This window comes from Rhamphochromis longiceps, linkage group LG23 (genome assembly GCF_057381845.1).
Source record: "Rhamphochromis longiceps isolate RC_006_pf linkage group LG23, R_longiceps_female_GT1.1, whole genome shotgun sequence".
Taxonomy (NCBI): Eukaryota; Metazoa; Chordata; class Actinopteri; order Cichliformes; family Cichlidae; genus Rhamphochromis; species Rhamphochromis longiceps.
The window spans coordinates 44,523,356-44,548,885 of record NC_140578.1 but is presented as its reverse complement, the minus strand read 5'-3'; the positions used below and the strand labels follow the sequence as shown (position 1 = coordinate 44,548,885).

The 25,530-nt window shown below is 45.2% G+C and overlaps 1 protein-coding gene across 2 annotated transcripts in view; it reads right to left on the bottom strand.

The window, feature by feature from the left end:
- Nucleotides 1–513: 513 nt before the first annotated feature.
- Nucleotides 514–25,530, bottom strand: part of LOC146642801 (NLR family CARD domain-containing protein 3-like) — a 35,651-nt gene continuing 10,634 nt past the window's right edge. The window contains exons 2-7 of one of the 2 annotated variants that reach the window (XM_085397209.1): nt 24,970–25,251; nt 20,205–21,975; nt 19,952–20,125; nt 4,221–4,397; nt 1,669–1,845; nt 514–993 (exon numbers count right to left, since the gene is read on the bottom strand). In XM_085397209.1, coding sequence (XP_085253335.1) covers nt 981–993; nt 1,669–1,845; nt 4,221–4,397; nt 19,952–20,125; nt 20,205–21,975; nt 24,970–25,243 — 2,586 coding nt within the window. In that variant the 5' untranslated portion in view covers nt 25,244–25,251 and the 3' untranslated portion in view covers nt 514–980. The remainder of the gene's footprint in view (nt 994–1,668; nt 1,846–4,220; nt 4,398–19,951; nt 20,126–20,204; nt 21,976–24,969; nt 25,252–25,530) is intronic. The other variant, XM_085397210.1, reaches the window with a different exon arrangement.

Genomic DNA, 25,530 nt, shown 5'->3' with positions numbered 1-25,530 from the left:
CTGGTTAATAACTTTTATTTGTTTGTTTCTGTATTATTCTGTGTATCGTTCTTATGAGCTGTTGTTTTGTCAGTGAAATATTATTTCATTGTTTTAAGCTTTTTGTTGACTTTGAAGTGCTTAAGTTGATATTTTTGAACATTTAATTTGTTCGATTATTGTCGAGTCGATAAAACTGTCAAACGCACAGCTGCTTCCAGCACGGCCGGAGGAGAGGTGGCCGAGCAGACGCACAACACACACAGCTCACAGGTTTGCATTTCTAGATATTGCAGATGTTGCAGAAATTGAGAGTAAAGAACTCGGAGATCCAGCGCTGTCTCCTGCCCCTTATTTATACACCACAACACAACGACAGGCGTAACTCACACAAACGGGTAACATGAGGCTCAGATGCTTTGGACGTGTTCACATATACTGGACACAGAATGATGAAGATGGAGCTGCAGGAAGGAGGAAAAGAGGAAAAACACAGAAAAGATTCACAGATGTGGTGAAAAAGGACACGGCAACTTCTGTTTGTTAGTTTGGTTTTTCTTTATTTGGTAAAGATTCAGAAATAAAGAGAAGATCACATGTTTGAATATTATATTAACGTTCTGTAATTACAACAAGTTGTAAAATCTTTCCAGAGTGAGACAGAGACTGTGCAGAGACTGTAGAAGGACAGAGCAGCAGCAGAGCAGTCCAGATACACTGATGATCCTCTGTCAGATCCAGAGGGACACACAGGGCTGATGCTGGACTCTACATTGTGTCTGACAGTGGAGCTGTTCTCAGAGCAGTTCACTCTGCAGCACTGACAGTCATCTGCACTTCATTCCTCTGTCAGTCACTGCTGGATGAAGCTCTCCTCTCCACCTCCCAGTAACATGGCCCAGTCAGAGCGTCTCTACACACAAGCTGCTGCTGCTTCAACCTCTCTGGATCATCAGGACACAGCTGCTCCTCTCTCAGCACACACACCGTCCTGTTTACCATCATGGCCTCCACCTGCAGAGAGAAGGAGGAAGAGCAGAGGAGATAAACGAGTGTTTCCAGAGACTCTTCATCAGCTGTCAGTCAGTGATGCAGCACATCCAGTATAAAGAGCAGCAGGGACGTCAGTGCTGGGACTGTACTAGGACTCATTGTTGCTTCACTTTTTCTAATCTTTGGATTTTTATTGAAGTTGCTGAAAATGTTTTTCCCTCCTAGTTTGAGTTTGGACTTTCATTCATTAGAAGAACCTTGGTGTGTCCACTCTGAGCTCTGTAGGAACCCCAACAACAAGCCCAACAATCCAGATGGACGGTTCCAGCTGTTAACTGGAGGAATTCCATCCAAACATCTGCTCTCACTAAATTCTTCCTCACCTACAGACTGTGTTCTTCACTGCTTTAAACTTGGAAATCAATGCAGTCATTGGTCTGCGTGCTGCTTTGTTCAGAGAGCTGATTGGCTGTTGACAGTGTTTGATCAGAGCGTGTCAGCCGTTACTATGGTGACCATAAGGGTGAGAAACAGGAAGTGTTTGTGTCCAATCCTGAAGCCTGTCACCGTTCTCCTCTCACAGCTTCACTGAGAAGCTGCAGCTTTACAGGAAACACTGGATCTTTGTTTCATACTGACTGTGTTTAGTACAATACTGCTGACAGCACCACCCACTCACTCCATCACTCTACTGACCTCAGAGTCTCCAGTCTGTAGTCTGGACTCTGCTGAAGATCAGACAGCTGCTTCACATCTGGATCCTGCAGCTTGTCGTTGTATCTCAGGTCCAGCTGTCTCAGATGGGAGGGGTTGGACTTCAGTGCTGCTGCCAGATAATCACAGCTGATCTCTGACAAACCACAGTTCACCAATCTGTATAAAGAATGAAAGATGTAAGTTTATTAGACAAAGTGCTTGAAATCATTCAGTGTTTCATCATCTGTTCAGAGCTGAAGAAGGTTCAGAATGTAGAAGTTTAGAAAATGGAAACTCCAAACAGCTGAAGCCAACAGGAAGCAGCTTCAAACAGGAAACTGTGCAGAGTTTCAGACTATATGTCCTGATGCAGCCAGTTGGATTTTGGAGATTTGAATCTCTGTTCTGTGACTAAGTCCTTGAATCATTTCTTCCAGTTGGTCCAACAAGACAGACTAAGTATTGGACATGTGTTGTGGCTCCATCAGGGGAGCTTCTAAATGTGATGTGATGGCCCCTCTGGGTCTGTCAGGTCACAGCACTGAAGAGAGCTCAAACTGGGCACACAGCTGTTCCAGTCTGGACCAAAGACTCTATACTGGGACTGAGGGACTGCTTTGACTGCACCCACTGGGACTTTTTAAAGGCTCATGTTCTCACTTAGATCATCGATTTCTACTGACATTTCTTTCTGGGAAAAATGGGGATTACTTTGGAAACAGGAAGTATTTTCCCCAATAAGCAGCCCTGGATTAGTAAATCACTCCAACATGTTCTCAGGCAGAAGAAGCTGTCTTGTTATGAGGGAGAGAAGAAAAAGATTGAGGCACAGAAACCTGTTGAAAGAGAGATAAAGCAGCTAAAATCAGGTGTAAAAGTAAAGCAGAGGATGAGCTGAATAAAGGACACTCAAGGCTGGCTTGGAAAGGAATGAAGTCCATGGTGGGGATGCAGAACAAGGAGCAAAGATGAATGTGATGCTGAATCAGCAGAAGACTTGGACTCATTTGATTCCAGCTTTGATATCATTGATTTCAATGAAGAGCTTTGTGATTGTAGCAAAGGGCTGGTAGCTCTGAGAGTCCCACTGATGAGGTGTTTGTGTGGAAATCTCTTAGTGGGACCAAAGAGAGAAAAAGCCCTGGTCCTGATGCTGTGGGAGGGAAATGATTGAAGTGTGCTGTGAGGAACTGACTGGGAGATTTTCACACATTTTCCAGTCCTCCTTGGAACAACAGGAAGTTCCCAGCATATGGAAACAAAGGTTAAGTGTCCTATGGCACTCAGTGATGATGGTGCTGTGGCCCCACCACCTCCACCTCTTTGTAAAGGAACTAACTGTAATCTGAAGTTTCAAATGGAACTAAGACTTCCTCCACTAGGTGGCAGTGTCTGATGAGAAAGTGTTAGTGGAGCTGGCCTGGAGTCAGAAGCAGGAAGATGCAGGATTTGGGCTGAAATGGGCAAAAGTGGTTAGCACTAGTGCCTTAGAGCAAGAAGGTTGTAGGTTGAAGCTTGTTGGTCAGCTGGGCCTTTCTGTGGAGGTTGGATGTTCTCCCACAGTCCAATGAAATGCTGCTTAGGTTCATTGGTGCTTCTACATTGGCTGTAGGTGTGGATGTGAGGGAGTGCTTCTCTGTCGCTCTCTGTTGGCCCTGTGATGGACTGCTCACCTGTGCAGGTGGACCACGCCTCTTGCCCTATGACAGCTAGGGCACAGGCTGCAGCCCTGTGAGCCTAAGCTGAATAAACAGTTAGCAAAAATGATCCATAGATGGCCTGAAATCCCCCAGTTAGCAGTTTGGTAGATAGCTATGACATGCTAATCCCATCCAGCAGCTGTATTCTACCTGTAAGCTGATCCCTGCTGAGCCAAAGCACTTTTTCATATACAAATTACAACCTTTAATAGAAACCTATTGGTCAGCATCTTATTAGCCTGCTGTTAGCTTCATTCCACAGAAAACTGAGAGAAACTAACAGAGTTGATAAAGAATAAAGAGAAATGTGCTGATTTAAAGCCTTTGAAGTGCTTCAGATGATCTCTGTCCACTTCTGTCCACTCATTCATTCATGTAAGCTTTCTAATGCAGCTTTGATCTTCACAGTCTGCTTGATGAAACTCATTCTAACCCTGAATGTCAGAGTGTTCCTCCTTCTCTTTCCCATCATTCATGCTGGCAGTGGAGGAGATTTGGATGTTGGACTGTGTTTTGGATGATGTGTGTATGTTTGTGTTGGACTGCTGTCTGTAAAGCAAACGCACATTTTGCTTTGGATTTCAGTGTCAGACAGACTTTAAGGTGGAATGAAGAGTTTGAGAGTTTCACAGTGAATTTTCCAGTGGAGGATTTTTCTTCTTCTTTGAAGGTTTGAAATGTGAACATTGTTCTGCTGCAGTCAATGGACTAAACCAGAGAAGAAGAAAACAGACTTTACCATGAAGATCCTCAGTGTGGATCAGTATAATATCAGCCTGATGTCTGCAGTTTAGTGTCAGCACAACTTTCACATCATATTCATCTCAGCACAACTAAAACATGCTGACTGACCTCAGAGTTTCAAGTTTACATCCTGGACTCTCCAGGAAACCACACAGATGCTTCACTCCTGGATCCTGCAGCTTGTTGTTGAAGCTCAGGTCCAGCTGTCTCAGATGGGAGGGGTTGGACTTCAGTGCTGCTGCCAGATAATCACAGCTGATCTCTGACAAAGCACAGACACTCAATCTGTATAAAGAATGAAAGATGTAAGTTTATTAGACAAAGTGCTTGAAATCATTCAGTGTTTCATCATCTGTTCAGAGCTGAAGAAGGTTCAGAATGTAGAAGTTTAGAAAATGGAAACTCCAAACAGCTGAAGCCAACAGGAAGCAGCTTCAAACAAACACAACAAGAGAAAAAACTCTGAATGTTTCACATTAAAGTCGTACATTTCTCATAAAAACAGGACAAAGACTTGAAAAAGTCGTGTTTTCCCTTCCAGGAACCACATGGCTTCACTTTTAAAGGTGAAGTGTGAAAGAAATGGACATATTTGAAGTCCAACACCTTTTTCCAGTCACATTATTAAAGCAGACAAACTACAAGCTCATTTTCATTCCTTTTTTTTTTTTTTTTTTTTTTTTTGCCTGTCCCGTTTGGCTCTTTTGCCATCAGAATTATTGTCTAAAGGCAAAGAAAGATGCCCAACGGATTTACTTTACCAAATTGACCATCCCAGCCTTGCCATAATGGTCCATTTGATTCACCTTTTATTGTTTATTTTATTTTCACTTGCTGTATACGGGACAGACTTGACTGGAGAAAGAAGGAGAGAAAGAAAGAGGGAAAGAGAAACAGCTGAGAAGAGGGACGGGGGAGAAGGGCAAAAAACAAAAACCAACAGAATGGGCAGGAAAAAAAAGAAAAAATGCATATATCGATCACCTGGATCACCTGTTGAGAAAGAAAAAAGAAAACAAGCCGAAGCGAACAAGAGTAATAGAATAAACAACATCACAATGATATATGGGAATATGACAGTAAATACTAAATATTAAACATTATTGTGCAGCACATAAGATCAACAGAACACAGTGTGCTTTGAGGTAGGAGCCAAAAGGGTGTAGTTTGTGAGTGTGATCACCTGTGTGTACACCTGTGAGCATGGACGCGCTTGTTTTTTTAAAAGGTTCCTTCATGTAATGATCTGCTAGAGGGTGTGGGGGGGCCACAGCCCCGTCCTTCAGGGCATGAAGCAGGTATGGAGGAGATCAAAACTCCAGACATCCAGAGGCCCCCAGAACACAAGACCGCCCCGACTCCGCAGCAGCAGGGAGGCCCCACACTCCAGACCGCAGTCGGACGGCCAACTCCTCCTCCTAGCCCCCCCGCTCCAGCAGGTCGCAGAGAACGGAGGTGAGAGAAGACTCCAAACCTCCCTCCACCCGCTCATTGTAGTGTTGATGCATGTGTGTTCTAAGGTGCATTTAAAACCCAGGAGGGCATGGAGCTACCTGCCAGAGAGCAGCAGGTAAGCGCATAGTCCCTCCTGATAGCCCTCAATGTCTAAGTGTATTTAAAATTGAGAGGTGGGCAACGACGCCAGGGGTGAGGTGTACACCCTGATGGTAACCTGGATTCCATGTATCGTGCCCACCCCCAAGATCCTATATGTATGTGTAATGAGAGTGTGAGTAATGTGAATGTCTAAGTTGTGGGATAAAATTGAGGCAGAGGCAGCCAGAAGAAGACAGAAGGGGGGGTAGCCTCCTCTGCACCCTGGTGACATACCCCTTCTCCAAGGCCCTGCATGTGTGGGTGGTTGTGGTGGAGCGGGAAGAGGGAGGCAGCTGGAGATGGGGAGGGAAGGAAGGGAGGGGCAAGTGACCCCTCCCTGGGGCCAGCTCCCCCGCTGACCCCAGTAGGCACCCCCATACTCCGCGACCCGCCAGGGAAAGGGGGCCCAGGCCCATCCAGACCGGGGACCAGTGCAGCAGCGCCTCCCGGCCCCACAGAGCCTGGGACAGTCCACCCAACCCCACCACAGAGAAAACTGCACCCACCCCACCATCCACTCATCTTCCAGACTACATAAGACAATAGACGCCCAGGCTGAGATCTTCCTCCACCTCTCCTGTATCTCCCCTTCCTGCAGAGAGAGTTCCTGAAGAGAGGAAAGCTCCTGCAAGATGTGACAATCTCCCCCACCAGTTGAAGAGCCCCCCAGGTGGCTCGATGCACCGGCGGCACCCCGCGCCAGGGCTGGGCCCCCATGCACCCGCCCGCCCACAACCCCGGCAACACACCAACCAGGACCCAAGCCCCCGAGGACCGGCCAGGGCCCCAGCCCAGAGATGGAGCGCCCCCAGAACCTCAAGTCGTGTTTTTCCTTCCAGGAACCACATGGCTTCACTTTTAAAGGTGAAGTGTGACAGAAATGGACATATTTGAAGTCCAACACCTTTTTCCAGTCACATTATTAAAGCAGACAAACTACAAGCTCATTTTCATTCCAACAAGTCATCTTCTGACCTGGACTAACAACACTGGTCTCTATGTGCAGCTGGCTGTGAGACCAGTGCTCAGGGAGCGTCTACAAAGTGCAACACTGAAAGAACATCACACACTCATTTGCTTCCAGCACTTTCACACAAACATCTACTGTCATTATTGTCACCAAACTCTGTGGATCCTTTATTGCAAATTCAAATGGGATCAAATGGTCAGACAAAAGAGGGTTATGAGGAAATATGATGAAATGTTGTGTATTAGCAGCAAGTTATTGAATCATTTTCCTCAGAAACCAAACAAAATGATTGACAAACATGTTTTTACAAACTCAGTGTTGGACTTGGATCAGCAGGATAAGCTGATGTTTAAAGGCATTTGAGTCTCGCTGTATGAGAGTCCAGTTCTTACTCAATATTTATGGATGATGTTCTTTCAGTGTTGCACTTTGTAGACGCTCCCTGAGCCTCACAGCCAGCTGCACATGGACCAGCTGACATTACCCAGCATTAGAGGCGGCTGTAAAAAATTCATGTTCCCATTTAAATGGTTTTAATTTGAATAAAACGATGTTGATTCATTCGATCCTGAATCGATGTTTAATATAAATGTATTTTGCCAGAATCTCAGGTTAAAGCTCACAAACTATTTCAACAAGCAGCAAACAGCTAAAACAGTAAATGAGAGCAGCTAAACACACAAAGATGGAAACACAGAGCGTGGATCGTTCACTCGACGGCACGTACACGGACACGCCGTCGGGGCTGAAAGTGGACAGCTCACAGATCCTGAAGCTGCAGGTTTCATCTGTCTCCAACCAAAACTGAGTGATGCAGCAAAAGAAGATCCAAACTCTGCTTCACGTTTGATAAATATGCTCATGAATTCTCTCTGACTTTGGCTGTTCCTGCCTGCACAGCTCTCTCTCTCTCAGTGTACTCCAAGAACAGCTTCAAACATCTGTTTCTGCATCATTCACTGTTTATTAGCCACCAGTCTGCTGTTGTGTTCAGTGCTGTCGGCCTCTGACAGTAAAGCCTCATTTCTGCTGTTCCATGGAAACTTTTTAAAATGATGACAGATTACAAACTCTCAGCTGTGTCTGTAATCAAACCTCTGTAACTTTGCTTCACTTCAGCAGCATCAGATCATGTTCACATGTTGGTTCATGGTTTGCTTCAGTTTTTGATCGACTGCAGAATATTTTGAAGGTTATCTGCTATAAAAAGCCAGAAGAGGAAAATCTGCTTCATGTGTTTCTGTTTGATCCTCAGTGACTTTGACACAAAGGCCTCTGCTGTGATGATCACACCTCTGATCAAGTCTCACAGTGTCACAACTGATAAATGATCAGAGTTAGAATATTTCTGACTGTCTGCTGTGTGCCGTGACCTTTGACCTGCTAAAGACAGTCAGCTGTGGATTATTCATTGTTGTGTCTGATACTTAGAACTGTGAGGAAGAAGCTACACAGTTAATCAGGGTCCCCTCTCTCTGAATCAGGAAAGGTGGGCAGGCCGCGTGTGGGCCGCGGGCCATACGTTGAGTATCACTGTTTGAAATGTGAACATTGTTCTGCTGCAGTCAATGGACTAAACCAGAGAAGAAGAAAACAGACTTTACCATGAAGATCCTCAGTGTGGATCAGTATAATATCAGCCTGATGTCTGCAGTTTAGTGTCAGCACAACTTTCACATCATATTCATCTCAGCACAACTAAAACATGCTGACTGACCTCAGAGTTTCAAGTTTACATCCTGGACTCTCCAGGAAACCACACAGATGCTTCACTCCTGGACCCTGCAGCTTGTAGTTGTTGTACAGGTCCAGCTCTCTCAGATTGGAGGGGTTGGACTTCAGTGCTGCTGCCAGATAATCACAGCTGATCTCTGACAAACCACAGCCCATCAATCTGTATAAAGAATGAAAGATGTAAGTTTATTAGACAAAGAGCTTGAAATCATTCAGTGTTTCATCATCTGTTCAGAGCTGAAGAAGGTTCAGAATGTAGAAGTTTAGAAAATGGAAACTCCAAACAGCTGAAGCCAACAGGAAGCAGCTTCAAACAAACACAACAAGAGAAAAAACTCTGAATGTTTCACATTAAAGTCGTACATTTCTCATAAAAACAGGACAAAGACTTGAAAAAGTCGTGTGTTTCCTTCCAGGAACCACATGGCTTCACTTTTAAAGGTGAAGTGTGACAGAAATGGACATATTGAAATCAATGATATCAAAGCTGGAATCAAATGAGTCCAAGTCTTCTGCTGATTCAGCATCACATTCATCTTTGCTCCTTGTTCTGCATCCCCACCATAAATATAAAGAGGCAAAACTCACATTTTCCAAAATCCTCTTTAAGCTTCGACAATAAAGGAAGATAGTTTTATACAAGTCTTTGTGGTTTTCTTGTCACCCAGATGCCCGAGTACTTAAACTTGTTATAGCTGGGTTTAAAAGGGGCTAAAATACACAAAACTCCCCAGTTGTCGTACAGATAGACTTTGCCTCGCTCTTCCCAAAATTCACTTTATATCCAGAAATTGTCCCAAATTCCTTAAGTATGCATTAAGGTGACCTTGAGGCTCTTAAAGGCGCCTATAAATAAAACGTATTATTATTATTATTATTTTAAGTCTATCCAAAAGTTTGCGGAGGCTGTTCGATGGGTTGGAAATAAATAAAATCATGTTGTCGGCATAAAGAGAGACTTCATGTTCGATACCCCCTCGATGTTTTCCCTCAACACCAACACATTGTCTCAGAGCAACAGCTAGCGGTTCAATGGCAAAAAGGAGACAGAGGGCATCCCTGTCCTGGGGGGCAGATTATTGTTAGTCCGGACGGCTGTTAGAGGGGAGCAATACAATACTTTTATCCAAGATACAAAATTAAAGCCACATTTTTTAAGCGTATAAAAAAAAATCCCATCTCGCCCGATCCAACGCCTTTTCTGCGTCAAGCCAAATTACGGTTTCCAATGTATCACCTTTAACATGGGTATAAATGATATTTAATAGAGCTCTAATGTTCAAAAAAGAGTGCCTAATAAAGCCCGTCTGGTGAAATAATGGAGGACAAATACTTGTGTAAGCGACGGGCCAACACTTGAGCCAGGATCTTGGTGTCTGTGTTGAACAAAGATATTAAACGACATGAACGACAATCTAAATGGTCTTTTTCCTGTTTTACAATTAAACACATCACTGCTTGATGCATTGTTGGAGGCAACGACTGTGAGAGGAAGGATTCTTCAAAAGTTGATTTTAACAGTGAATTCAGTCGGTCAGAAAACTTTATGAAAAAATCAGATGGATACCCGTCGGGGCAGCAGATTTTCCAGACTGCATGCTCCGTACGACCGTTTCAATTCCAACATTAGAGACAGGTTCCTCCAGACTAGCGATCGCATCTTCTCCCAAGGAGGGAATATCAAACACCTTATTGAAATCATTGTGGATCTCAAGGATAGTTTGGTTGTCTGTAGACCTTATTCCCTGGTCATTGTAGATCTCAAGGATAGTTGGTTAGCTGTTCTTAGTCGCAGCTGGTGAGCTGATAACTCGCCTGTTTTTTCTCCATGTTCATAAGCGTAGCTGCAACTTTGACTAATCTTGTTTTGTAGATATGAGATTGTATTCAGTTTGTCATTGTAACCGCTGTGTATATAATACAGGCTCAGGAGAGTGGCTGTACACAGCATGTAGTTTAGTGTCACGGTCGCAGTAGCTGACCGTATGGAGAGTGTGTGGAGGACTCAGGCGCAGACACTGGCGCAGACATGAAACTGAGTTTTGAACGAAAAGCGTGCCTTTATTTCGGCTGAAGACATCAAACAAGGCAGAATCACAGTGAAGAGAACTAAACTGGGGAACTAATACTATAATAAATCATGAAGACACGGAAAGCTATGGCTAAGAATACAAAAGACTGGGCATGAAAATATGGAGGGTGGGAACACAGATGACGCGACACAGAGACTAAATACACATGAGGGATGATCATGTTCCAAAGATTAAAACTGTCAAACCTGCAGGGGGGATTGGCTGTTCCAAACCTGAAATATTATTTCTGGGCAGCTCAGATGAGACCCCTGACTGTATGGTTGCGGGATTTGTCTGAAACTCAGTGGCTAAACATTGAGAAGACAATGTGCGAAAGATCATTGGAATCCCTGCTTTTTTCTAACATTTCAATTAAAAATGTGCATATGGGGGAACGGACGAGGGTCACACTAAAGATTTGGCGTAGAATCAAACAATCATTTGGTCTTCCAAAAGAAATTTCAATTCTATCAAGCCTCTCCTCCCTGCAGGGTTTTTCTCCTATTGTGGAAGACTCTGGCTTCAGAGCATGGTCAAATAGCGGGCTTCATAAACTTTGTCATGTTGTGAGGAATGGGCACCTGAGCTCATTTGAACAGTTGAGGTCAGTTTCGGCTTCCTTCTTCTGACTTTTTTAGATTTCTGCAGCTAAGAAGCTTTTTGACAAAACATAAAGAATGGAGGCAAGTTTTGGAGCCCTCACCCATTGAGGAAATATTTCTAAAAATATTTCAAAGTAATTCCTCCCCAAAATTAATCACTCATTTTTATAACACATTTATGAGTTTCAATACAAATGCAACTTTGGATATTAAGGCAAGGTGGGAAGCTGAGACTGGCACTCAAATCTCAGAGGACACCTGGGAAGATGTCATGATCCTGGGTCCTTTTGACCCAGCGTTTTGTGTTTTCTCTTCGCGATTTTGGTTCTGTTCTCCTCTGATTAGTGTTTACTCTGTTCCCCCCGTGTGTTCCTGTATCTAGTCCGCGTTTCTTAGTTTGTGTCCTTTCATGTGTAAGTTCCTGTTTTATTGTGAAGGTCTGCGTCTTATGTGAGTGTTTTCAGTTTGCCTCCCTAGTCTCGTTATGTTAATCACTCCCAGCTATGTTTCCCACCTGTGTGTAATCTCCCTGTGTTCTCTGAGTGTATTTAAGTTGTATTTTCTGTCTTAGTAATTGCTGGTTCATCTGTGTTGTTTCCCCTCGGTCTCCCTGCGTCTCTCCGTGTATATTTCTCCGGATCTCCCCGCATCTTCGTTCTGGTTTGTCTTGTTAGTTCTACCCAGTTTAGGTTTTCCTGTTTCACGGTACCCACGCCATTGCTGTTTGTATTTTCGGTTGTTAAATAAACACTCATCTGCACCAGAGCTGCCGCATTTTGGGTCCTATCTCGTATTCCACACGGCTTGCCCCGGCAAACCATGACAGTACGAACCAGACACTATGGACCCAGCAGCTTACAACCCTTCTGCGGAGCTAAAGGACGACATCATTTTCACTGTGGAGAATCTTCTCAGCCTATGGCTGGAACACCCCCCGGAAGAGCTTCGCCGCGCAGCGGAAGACCGGCTGCAACGGCTCTTTTCCGGCCTGCCATGGCTATTGGAATCGCTTCCCCCGACCATGCAGGCCTTTCTCCACCTCACACCACACCTTCTCTCCGCCACTACTACCTCGCAGCCTCACCTACCGGATGTAGTTTTGCCCGGCCCGTTGGAGCCGTCTGCGGGGAGGAAACGTCGATCGCGCCGTCGGCGCGCCACCCCACAGCCGGACGTTCGGACTTCTAAATCGCCGGCTGTGGTGAGTGAGGATTCCTTTCCGTTTTCAGACTGTTTGACTGTTCATTCAGGGGCGGTGTTCTGTGCGGCAGATGATATCGGGAACAGCATATCACCTGCTCAGCAGCCCCTCTCAGCTCAGTCTCCAGTGCCTGTTTCAGCTCAGTCTCCAGTGCCTGTTTCAGCTCAGTCTCCAGTGCCTGTTTCAGCTCACGCTCCAGTGCCTGTTTCAGCTCACACTCCAGTGCCTGTTTCAGTTCACGCTCCAGTGCCTCCAGGGTCACCTGTAGCTCAGGCCCCCGTAGCTCTAGTGCAACCTGTAGCTCAGGCCCCTGTAGCTCCAGTGCAACCTGTAGCTCAGGCCCCCGTAGCTCCAGTGCAACCTGTAGCGCAGGCCCCTGTAGCTCCAGTGCAACCTGTAGCTCAGGCCCCCGTAGCTCCAGTGTCACCGGTTTCGCACACTCACATAATGCAGGGAGACAGCCTAAGTTCCAGTCTGGGGCCCGTCCAGCCCTCGTCTCGTGTCTCCGCTGGAGGGTCCAAGGGACCGCTCCGGCCTTCGTCTCAAGTCTCCGCTGGAGGGTCCGAGGGACCGCTCCGGCCTTCGTCTCCTGTTTCCGCTGGAGGGTCCGAGGGACCGCTCCGGCCTTCGTCTTCTGTTTCCGCTGGAGGGTCCGAGGGACCGCTCTGGCCTTCGCTTCCTGCCTCGTCCGCTGGAGGGCCCGAGGAGCCCGTTCAGCCTCCTGTCTCCGCTGGAGGGCCCGAGGAGCCCGTTCAGCCACCTGTCTCCGCTGGAGGGCCCGAGGAGCCCGTTCAACCACCTGTCTCCGCTGGAGGGCCCGAGGGACCGCTCCGGCCTTCGTCTTCTGTTTCCGCTGGAGGGTCCGAGGGACCGCTCTGGCCTTCGCTTCCTGCCTCGTCCGCTGGAGGGCCCGAGGAGCCCGTTCAGCCTCCTGTCTCCGCTGGAGGGCCCGAGGAGCCCGTTCAGCCTCCTGTCTCCGCTGGAGGGCCCGAGGAGCCCGTTCAACCACCTGTCTCCGCTGGAGGGCCCGAGGAGCCCGTCCGGCCTCAAGCCACGTCAGCTGGAGGGCCCGAGGAGCCCGTCCGGCCTCAAGCCACGTCAGCTGGAGGGCCTGAGGAGCCCGTCCGGCCGCCTTCTGCTCCTGCTTCGCCTGGTCCAGCTTCGGCTTCTGCTTCTGCTTCGCCGTCGCCTGGTCCAGCCTCAGCCTTAGCTCCTGTTTCGCCGTCGCCTGGTCCAGTCTCTGCCTCAGCTGCTGCTTCGTCGTCACCTGGTCCAGCTTCATCCGAGTCTTCGTCCTCGTCTGGTCCGGCCTCCGCCTCTGCCACGCCTGGTCCAGCTTCTGCCTGTGCTTCGCCCGGTCCGGCTTCAGCCTGTGCTTCGCCCGGTCCGGCTCCAGCCTGTGCTTCGCCTGGTCCAGCCTCTTCCGGGTCTTCGTCTTCGCCTGGTCCGGCTCCGTCGTCTGTGGCTGCCACGCCACCGTCTGGTCCAGCCTCGTCTGGTCCTGCCTCGTCTGGTCCGTCTGGTCCTGCCTCGTCTGGTCCGTCTGGTCCTGCCTCGTCTGGTCCTGTGCCCACCGGGCCTCGGCCAGTGCGCTTGACACTGGAGCGCCGCCGCTGCCTTCTGCGCGGCCGGCCTCCTGAACTGCTCCATCGTCTCCTTCGTCGCCGCTGCTGCCTTCCGCGCGGCCGGCCTCCTGAACTGCTCCGTCGTCTCCTTCGTCGCCGCCGCTGCCTTCCGCGCGGCCGGCCTCCTGAACTGCTCCGTCGTCTCCTTCGTCGCCGCCGTTGCCTTCCGCGCCGTCGGCCCCCTGAACTGCTCCGTCGTCTCCTTCGTCGCCGCCGTTGCCTTCCGCACGGCCGGCGTCCCGGACTGTTTCCACGTCGTCGCCGTTGCCGTCCGCACGGTCGGCCCCCTGGCCGGCCCCCTGAACTCTTCTGTTTTGGACTCCTGTGCTGTCGGCCCCCTGGCCGGCCCCCTGAACTCTTCTGTTTTGGCCTCCTGTGCTGTCGGCCCCCTGAATTGTTCTTTTTTTGGGCTCGTGTTTTGTTTTGGGGCTTTCTTGTGCTTCGGTGTTTTTGTTTCGTGCCCTCCTTCCTGGGCCCCCGCCGCCCGCCCTGGTCGGGTTGTTTTCTGTTTTTTGGGCTGTCGGGGGGCAGCCCTTGCGGGGGGGGGGGGGGGGGGGGGGTACTGTCATGATCCTGGGTCCTTTTGACCCAGCGTTTTGTGTTTTCTCTTCGCGATTTTGGTTCTGTTCTCCTCTGATTAGTGTTTACCCTGTTCCCCCCGTGTGTTCCTGTATCTAGTCCGCGTTTCTTAGTTTGTGTCCTTTCATGTGTAAGTTCCTGTTTTATTGTGAAGGTATGCGTCTTATGTGAGTGTTTTCAGTTTGCCTCCCTAGTCTCGTCATGTTAATCACTCCCAGCTGTGTTTCCCACCTGTGTGTAATCTCCCTGTGTTCTCTGAGTGTATTTAAGTTGTATTTTCTGTCTTAGTAATTGCTGGTTTGTCTGTGTTGTTTCCCCTCGGTCTCCCTGCGTCTCTCCGTGTATATTTCTCCGGATCTCCCCGCATCTTCGTTCTGGTTTGTCTTGTTAGTTCTACCCAGTTTAGGCTTTCCTGTTTCACGGTACCCACGCCATTGCTGTTTGTATTTTCGGTTGTTAAATAAACACTCATCTGCACCAGAGCTGCCGCATTTTGGGTCCTATCTCGTATTCCACACGGCTTGCCCCGGCAAACCGTGACAGAAGAGGTGTTCGGTGAAGCCCATCTGGTGACTAATTCTGGGCTGTGGAGAGGATTTAAATGGAAGGTGGTCATGAGATATTTTAGAACCCCAGAGATAATTGCCAAAATGAAGCCTACAAATCCTGACACCTGCTGGCGAAATTGTGGTACTTCTTTAGGAACCCACTCACATATATTCTGGTCATGCCCAAAAATCTGCTCACTTTGGAATGACATATTTAAAGTTCTCAGTACAGTTTTCCAACAACCATTAACAAAAGACCAACAGTTAGCCATTTTAGGAGTCTTACCAAAGGGTTTTGCGGGAAACAATAAAAAGTATCTCTTAAGAATCTTACAGCAGCACTAAAGTGTATCACTATTAAATGGCTGAATCTTGACCCACCTTCATATAATATGTGGATTGATAAAGCAAGAGAAATTTACCAGATGGAGGAAACAACATCTGCTCTGCAGATTCAGAGAGAATTGTTTACTGAGCGTTGGCGACCCATACATGCTTTACTGTTTCAATAATTTAGCATAGGTCTGTTTCGTTTTGTACATTTACGGCTAAGTTTGTCACATGTTATTTAATATTACATAAAGTTTTTGTTTTGTTTTCTTTTTGTTATGTTGTTGTCTGTTTGTTTGCTTGCTTGGGTTTTGTTTTGTGCTTCCTAATTGCAGTTCTTATTTTAATCTACATTTCTGCATTGCAGTTCCTGTAACTCAAGGCCAATATCTGACAACCTACAGACCTTCAATCTGTATAAAGAATGAAAGATGTAAGTTTATTAGACAAAGTGCTTGAAATCATTCAGTGTTTCATCATCTGTTCAGAGCTGAAGAAGGTTCAGAATGTAGAAGTTTAGAAAATGGAAACTCCAAACAGCTGAAGCCAACAGGAAGCAGCTTCAAACAAACACAACAAGAGAAAAAACTCTGAATGTTTCACATTAAAGTCGTACATTTCTCATAAAAACAGGACAAAGACTTGAAAAAGTCGTGTTTTTCCTTCCAGGAACCACATGGCTTCACTTTTAAAGGTGAAGTGTGACAGAAATGGACATATTTGAAGTCCAACACCTTTTTCCAGTCACATTATTAAAGCCGACAAACTACAAGCTCATTTTCATTCCAACAAGTCATCTTCTGACCTGGACTAACAACACTGGTCTCTATGTGCAGCTGGCTGTGAGACCAGTGCTCAGGGAGCGTCTACAAAGTGCAACACTGAAAGAACATCACACACTCATTTGCTTCCAGCACTTTCACACAAACATCTACTGTCATTATTGTCACCAAACTCTGTGGATCCTTTATTGCAAATTCAAATGGGATCAAATGGTCAGACAAAAGAGGGTTATGAGGAAATATGATGAAATGTTGTGTATTAGCAGCAAGTTATTGAATCTTTTTCCTCAGAAACCAAACAAAATGATTGACAAACATGTTTTTACAAACTCAGTGTTGGACTTGGATCAGCAGGATAAGCTGATGTTTAAAGGCATTCGAGTCTCGCTGTATGAGAGTCCAGTTCTTACTCAATATTTATGGATATAAATATCCTTCTAAACGTCAGTAAGACAAAGGAGCTGATAGTGGACTTCAGCACTAAGCAGGAGAGGAACTACCAGACCCCCGTCATCAACGAGTGCCCAGTGGAGAGAGTGGACAGCTTCAAATACCTCGGAGTTCACATCACGCAGGACCTGTCATGGTCCTGTCACATCAACTCCGTGGTGAAAAAGGCCCATCAGCGTCTCTACCACCTCAGACGCTTGAGAGACTTCCAACTGCCCTCCAAGGTGCTCAGGAACCTTTACTCGTGCACCATAGAGAGCATCCTGACGGGAAACATCTTAACCTGGTTCGGGAACAGCACCATGCAGGACAGACGAGCTCTACAGAGGGTTGTGCGATCAGCTGAGCGCACCATCCGCTCCAAGCTCCCTGACCTGCACTCAATCTACAGCAGGCGGTGCTGGACCAAGGCCAGGAAGATCGTGAAGGACCTCAGCCATCCCAACAACGGACTGTTCTCTCTGTTGAGGTCAGGAAAGCGATTCCGCTCCCTGAAGACCAACACAGAGAGACTGAGGAGGAGCTTCTTCCCGCAGGCGATACGGTCTCTCAATCACACCACCACACAGTACTGACCCACACATATAGTTCTTACACACACACTGGTCATTCTGGACATTGTTTTCACTTCATCACTTAAATCACTGCTGCTGTTATTGTGTATATATTTATTTATACTTCTTGTGTATTTTGTTCATACATTCTTATATAGTTCTATATTGTGTATTTTGTTGTACAGTTATTTTATTTTCAATTTAATTTATATATTTTATCTTATTCTTTCCCAGTTAAATTTACCCTTCATTCTAATTTGTGTTGTACAGTTATTTCATTTTTAACCTTAATTTATATTTTATTCCTTCCTAGTTAAATTTACCCTTTTTAATTTTTCATATTTATTTCCTATCTTATTCATAGCCTTTTCCTTTTTTGTTTTCTTTAGGTCACGAGCAGTTGTCAAAGCATTTCACTACATATCGTACTGTGTATGACTGTGTACGTGACAAATAAAAATTTGAATTTGAAATTTGAATTTGGATGATGTTCTTTCAGTGTTGCACTTTGTAGACGCTCCCTGAGCCTCACAGCCAGCTGCACATGGACCAGCTGACATTACCCAGCATTAGAGGCGGCTGTAAAAAATTCATGTTCCCATTTAAATGGTTTTAATTTGAATAAAACGATGTTGATTCATTCAATCCTGAATCGATGTTTAATATAAATGTATTTTGCCAGAATCTCAGGTTAAAGCTCACAAACTATTTCAACAAGCAGCAAACAGCTAAAACAGTAAATGAGAGCAGCTAAACACACAAAGATGGAAACACAGAGCGTGGATCGTTCACTCGACGGCGCGTTCACGGACACGCCGTCGGGGCTGAAAGTGGACAGCTCACAGATCCTGAAGCTGCAGGTTTCATCTGTCTCCAACCAAAACTGAGTGAAGCAGCAGCAAAAGAAGATCCAAACTCTGCTTCACGTTTGATCAATATGCTCATGAATTCTCTCTGACTTTGGCTGTTCCTGCCTGCACAGCTCTCTCTCTCTCAGTGTACTCCAAGAACAGCTTCAAACATCTGTTTCTGCATCATTCACTGTTTATTAGCCACCAGTCTGCTGTTGTGTTCAGTGCTGTCGGCCTCTGACAGTAAAGCCTCATTTCTGCTGTTCCATGGAAACTTTTTAAAATGATGACAGATTACAAACTCTCAGCTGTGTCTGTAATCAAACCTCTGTAACTTTGCTTCACTTCAGCAGCATCAGCTCATGTTCACATGTTGATTCATGGTTTTCATGGTTGATTTACCTCATTTTTTCAAAAATGACCTCTGACAGGAAAGTCTCATTTCTGCTGCTCAACACTGAAGAAATGTAAACTTTTCAAAATGATGACAAATTGGAAAACACCTAAACCCAGGAGATGTAACCCTTCTCTCTGGGGCGGAGGCAAGCGGACCACCTCTTTGATTAGAGCTGTGTCTCTAATCAAAGCAGAGATGGAACGATGCCACTTTTTATGTCCGATATCGATATGAATCCAATATAGTCAATTTTGTAATCAAACGTTTTTTTTAATATCTTGCTGCATTTTGTATAAGTTCATACTCAAGTTTAAAAAATCTAAACACTAAAGCTGTTCTGTTATACCTGTCTGCAAAAACACACTGCAGCCAAAACATTAGACAATACTGATCTTTGTATTTAAACTTTTTTCAGAACTTTAAATCTAAGTATCTAAAGTAATATTCAAAAGTCATTTAAATCAGTCTGATGCAGACTTCAAAAACTCTTTGGTTGTGACTAAAAGAAGTGCAACATCAGCACCAAATAATGTTTCTATTGAACAACTAACACAAACAGGTTGTAGAATGGAGCCTTTTCTACTCACAGCTGAACAGAAACAACATCCAGAGTGGAAAACAGTGCAAATAACTGCAAACAGGCTTCATGACACTCATGTTTGATCAGATTCACTCCCTGCTCTCACACAGCAACTCCAGACCTACATTCATCTTTTCCCTCTGAACCCCCCAAACATACAAACCCTGAGCCACCACCATTGCCCTTTCACTGACTGCCCCACTCCACCATTTGACTCTTAGAACTGAAGACGCTTCTCTCATAAGAGGTGAAACATCTTCAAGGAAGTCCAGACGCTTTTCTTTCCAAGCTTCTTAGACTACGATGACCTGGATGTCTGAGAACCTTCACAGACTGATTTTACAAGAACAACTTGTGTCAAAAATCCCTGGCAGTGCCTCTCTGTCACACACACAAATCACTACAGTTACAAATTTAATAACTTAAAAAGTAAAAAGACCACTTTTGAGCCGTGTCTTTTTGGCCATAACGAATACCAAAAGAACCGGAATTTAATAACATTAAAACCAAACAATAAATGAGCAAAGTAGTGCATGATAAATATAGATGACAAATACAAAGTGCAATATAGAAACACAGGGTAAAAAGAAATGAACAATTAAAAAGGAGGATAAAAGATGTGAGCAGTAGTTAAACAGTAGAAATAAATATATAATAAACAAACAAAAATAGATAATAAATGAAAGCCAGGTCTGAAAGGTGAGTTTGGCTTTAAAAGCATGAAAACACACTGCTGTCTTCAGGAAGGCTGCTCCAGTAACAGAAAGTCATCTACATGTGGGTTTAGTTCTGACTTTAGGGACAAGTAAAAAAATAAAATAAAATAAAAACATCTGTCCAGACAACCTGACAGTCAAAAATATAAACTCAGGAACTTAAAAGGAAAATTGTGATAACTTTGAACGTCCGCATCAAGATAAACTTACAGATTTAAGAGTCAAAAAGTGTCAAAAAGTCTGTATCCTTACCCGAGAGTTTCAAGTTTACAGTCAGGACTCTTTAGTCCAACACACAGCAAATCCAATCCTGAATCCTGCAGCTTGTTCGAGCTCAGGTCCAGCTCTCTCAGATGATTGGATGGGGAGCTGAGAATTTCAGACAAAGCTTCAAAGCTTCTTTTTGAGAGTTTACAATCTCTCAGCCTGAGGAAGAATAACAATGGAGACATATTCTTTTATTCATCTAGCATTATTAAACATATTTGTTCATAGATTCACTTACAGCACTTTCTTGGATGCTTTGACCACTGGCAGCAGCTTCAAAAATGCCTTCTCTGAACGGGAGTATTTCTCCAGGTCGAACTCATCCAGATCTGATGACAGTAAGATGAAGACCAGAGCCGACCACTGAGCAGGAGACAGTTGATCTGTGGAGAGACGTCCTGATCTCAGGGACTGTTGGATCTCCTCCACTAGAGAACGATCATCCAGTTCATTCAGACAGTGGAACAGGTTGATGCTTTTCTCTGCAGACAGTTTCCCACTGAGCTTCTTCTTGATGTAGTGAACTGTTTCCTGATTGGTCTGTGAGCTACTTCCTGTCTGTGTCAGCATGCATAGGAGATCCTGATTGGTCTGCAGTGAAAGACCCAGGAGGAAGCGGAGGAACAAGTCCAGGTGTCCATTTGGACTCTCTAAGGCTTTGTCCACAGCACTCTGGTAGAAGTCTTTTACAGTAAGTGTTTTCTGGAAGATTTTAAAGCGAGGAGATTGTTTCTTAAGCAGGTTGACTCCAGAGTTGATGAAGGTCAGATAGACATGAAGAGCAGCAAAGAACTCCTGAATGCTCAGATGGACGAAACAGTAAACGACATCGGTGAACATGTGACACTCATCAGCTTTAAAGATCTGTGTGAACACTCCTGAGTACACTGAGGCTGCTCTGATATCGATGCCACACTCTTTCAGGTCTGATTCATAGAAGATCAGGTTTCCTTTCTGCAGCTGATCAAAGGCCAGTTTTCCCAGAGACTCAATGATCTTCCTGCATGACTCTGTCTCAGCTCCTCCATCATACTTGATGTCCTTCGTTTTTAGGTGAAATAGCACAAGGCGTAGGTAGAGCTCTGTGAGAGTCTTAGGCAGATCTTTGCTCTCTTTGTTCTTCATGACAAACTCCAGAACTGTAGCAGTGATCCAGCAGAAGACTGGGATGTAGCACATGATGTGGAGGCTTCGTGATGTCTTGATGTGGGAGATGATGCTGCTGGCCTGCTCCTCATCTCCGAATCTCTTCCTGAAGTACTCCTCCTTCTGTGGGTCAGTGAACCCTCTGACTTCTGTCACCATGTCAACAATGTCACGAAGGATCTTATTGGCTGCCGTGGGTCGTGTGGTTATCCAGAGGCGAGCAGAGGGAAGCAGTTCCCCCCTGATGAGGTTTATCAGCAGCACATCCACTGAGGTGGACTTTCTAGGGTCAGTCAGGATTGTAGTTTTGTGGAAGTCCAGAGGAGGTCGACACTCATCCAGACCATCAAAGATGAACACAACCTGGAAGTCTTCAAAGCTGCAGATTCCTGCTTCTTTGGTTTCAGTAAAGAAGTGATGAACAAGTTCCACCAAGCTGAACTTTTCCTCTTTCAGCAGATTCAGCTTTCTGAAAGTGAATGGAAACATGAACTGGATGTCCTGGTTGGCTTTGCCTTCAGCCCAGTCCAGAGTGAACTTCTGTGTTAGGACTGTTTTCCCAATGCCAGCCACTCCCATTGTCAGCACTGTTCTGATTGGTTTATCTCTTCCAGGTGGGAGTTTAAAGATGTCTTCTTGTCTGATGGTTGTTTCTGGTCTGTCTGGTTTCCTGGATGCTGTTTCAATCTGTCTGACCTCATGTTCGTCATTGACCTCTGCAGTCCCTCCCCCTGTGATGTAGAGCTCTGTGTAGATCTGACTCAGGAGGGTCGGGTTTTCTGTTGTAGAAATCCCCTCGAGCACACACTGGAACTTCTGCTTCAGGTCTGACTTGAGTTTGAGCTGACACTCAGTGAGAATCTCTGCATGAATAAACAGCAAATGACACAAATGAGAAAACTGCATTCTGGTTACTGTGGTTATGTGTTCAGTTCACTGGACTCTTGGTGTCATGATCCGGGTGAGTCTGAGTAACTTTCCACAGCATCAGCTCTCCTCCCCTGGGTGGAGCCCTCCTCACTCCTCCATGCTCCTCACCTGTTGCCAATTACTCCGGCAGTATTTATGAGCAGCACTCACAATGAACCTTCTCCAGATTGTGTGCTTACCACAGTCAGTTCTCTGCCTCACATTTTGTCTTGTGCTCCTCAGCTTGTTTCGCGTAACCCTCTTTTCCTGTTCCCTAGTCGGCACCTGGATACATCTTCCAACTCTCGCCATAAGTCACGCCTCAGGATTCTGGCCTGCCACTGCTGGGAAAACTCACTCTTGCAAACTGCCATCCTCACCTGCCTGCCTCCCTGTGCACCCACATCTCACTCTGTACCCAGATTTAATTCATCTCCTCCTCCAGCTGATCTCCACCTGCAGCCACGTAACACCTCTTAGTTTTTAAATCTTGGACTCATTCACTACACTGTGGACCACTCAGATTATTATCTCATTTGTTCCAGTGATCGTGGATAGTTTCTATTCGCCCGATTCTGCCCCTGTTGTTCCTTTGACCTGCCTCAGCTTATGTTCTGGCCTCAGCTCTGCACTTCTCATAATACCTCGCTTGCTGTTGAATTTAGCCGTGATTCAGCTTTCTCCGTCGAGAAATCTAGTAAAATACATTTATTTTAAATGTCACTTTTTTGGTTCTGTGCTTGACTCCATTCCTTTTCATGAGCCATTGAGCCCTGATACTTGGGTTATAACTGAGGGCAGGTTTTATAGAGACACATTTGATTTAATTGTGTTTATTTATACAGCACCAAATCAATACTAGCAACATTTCACATATTACATAAACAACACTATGGAGCCAGTAATGAATAAATATGTAGAATAAATGAAAGAATTTCAAGTAAAAAAGTTTTTTTTAAATTCCTCCAAATAACAACAACAGTCACCCCAATGTGCTTTATATTGTAAGGTAAAGAACTTACAATAATACAACAGAAAAAAAACCCAACTATCTTTTTGGGGCCTGAAAACTGAAGGCTCTGCCTCCCATTCTACTTTTAAATACTCTGTGAACAACAAGTAGGCCTGCAGAGCGAGAGCGAAGTGCTCTAATAGGGGGATATGGTACTACAAGGTCATTAAGATAAGATGGGGCCTGATTATTTAAGACCTTGTATGTGAGGAGCAGGATTTTGAATTCAATTCTGGATTTAACAGGAAGCCAATGAAGGGAAGCCAAAACAGGAGAAATATGCTCTCTCTTTCTAGTCCCTGTCAGGACTCTTGCTGCAGCATTTTGGATTAACTGAAGGCTTTTCAGTGAGTTTTTTGGACTTCCTGATAATAATGAATTACAGTAGTCCAGCCTGGAAGTAATAAATGCATGAACTAGTTTTTCAGCGTCACTCTGAGACAGGATATTTCTAACTTTAGAGATGTTGCACAAATGGAAGAAAGCAGTCTTACATATTTGTTTAATATGTGCGTTGAAGGACATGTCCTGGTCAAAAATGACTCCAAGGTTCCTCACAGCGTTACTGGAGGCCAAGGTAATGCCATCCAGAGTAAGAATCTGCTTAGATACCATATTTCTAAGATTTTCAGGGCCGAGTACAATAACCTCAGTTTGATGTGAATTAAGAAGCAGAAAGTTAGCGGCCATCCAGGTCTTTATGTCTTTAAGACATTCCTGCAGTTTAACTAATTGGTGTGTGTTATCTGGCTTCATGGACAGATAGAGCTGGGTGTCATCTGCATAGCAGTGTAAATGTATGCTATGTTTTCTAATGATGCTGCCTAAGGGAAGCTTGGTAATGGGAGCGTTGCCAGCAGAAGGCTGAAGTGGAATCTCCCAGAAAGCTGCAGAAGAAAAAACGTGAGCTGAAATGGTGGATTTCAGTCAAACAAGGAGAACTGTGGCTTTCCTCAAACTTTTGACCAATCACCTTAGTGTCCTGTTTATCAACCATAATAAAAAGCATTTACTGTCTGGGCATTTTTTTGTTTGGGTCTCCAAACAGCAGAAAGAAATGGCAGCCATTTTTTTTAACTTTACCTTCAACTAGTAAATAGATTTAAGAAAAAGCACTTTGTGTCATGGTCCCTGTGCCCCGCTGGTCGATCCTCTATTGTGCAATATGTTTGTGGTTTGTTTGCTCTCTCTCACTCTCTCTCTCGCCGCGGCGACGCTCATTGCGGGCTCCCGCTGCTGGCCCACACACCTGCTCATCACCGCACCGGCCGCTGATCCCAGCTGATTACTGCACTACTTAGATGGCGAGTCTGCACTAGTCTTCGCTGGATCGTTGAGCTATCAGTATCGTTTTTTTGGAACCCGATTCTGAGAGGAGTGATTGAGGAGGAACATTTGTACAGAAAGTGTGGAGCACCCTTCTCCCAACCCTGTTTCCCACGGACCCTGGCGACCCGGACCCGTTTCCCCTGCACGTTGTATGTAGCCACTTGGTGAATGTGTTCACTGTAAATAAACGCACTGTTCTTCGCTTAAAGGAATACCCTGGCCTGCGCCTGAGTCTCTTTCGGAAACCCTATCACTTTGATCATATTTGTGACGTGTCCCAAACTGTTGTTGTCGCCTCATTTATGTTGATAAAACAGCTCTAAAACCAATCTGACAATATAAATCTGTAAAATGGGCTGAAAACCTGCTGCTGCTCCCATTTTAATCAAACCAACCCAGAGAGCAGATATTCATGTGTACACAGGAGGTTATTTGTGCAGATACATAAAACACATATAAACTGTAGGCTTTCTGCAGTCTCTCACTCCTGAAAGTGTTGGCAAGTGTTTTGGATTTATTATTTATATGGATGCTTATGGCACCTGTGTAATGTTAACTAATGTTTTTATTGTTTAAGTGTTTTTTGTTTAGTCATTCCCTGACTTACCTTTGGGTTCTGGGATGGTTTTATTTAAATTCTCCAACAGATCATTCCTGTTTAACCTCCCCAAAAGATTTTTAGTGACTTCAAAAGTGTTGATAGCGTAGGTATCAAACATCAGATCCACTATGTCCGTCCTCTCTGCATTCTCCAGTTCACTCTCTGGGATTGCTGGTAAACCTTCTACAGACCCATTCTTCAGATGCCACGTGATTTTTTCAAAGTCATCACGTCCCAAATTCTCCAAAGTCCCCAGAAGGATTTCTTTAGGTGTCGTCATCTTTTACCCTGTAAGGACCCGATAAACAAAGACTGTAACAACAGCTGGAGAGGTAATTGTCTGATTTATCGGAATTTAACTTGATTCTAACAGCAGTTCATCACTACCACCAATAAATTTCTAAGACTCAGAATGCAACAAAATTGCACATGAAGAAGCACATAGAGAAGTATCCAAGTAACACTTTGCTACAATATAAAACAAACTATTATAAATAAAGAAAATATATAAACTAAATATATACACTACCCGTCAAACGTTTTAGAACAGCCCAATTTTTCCAGTGT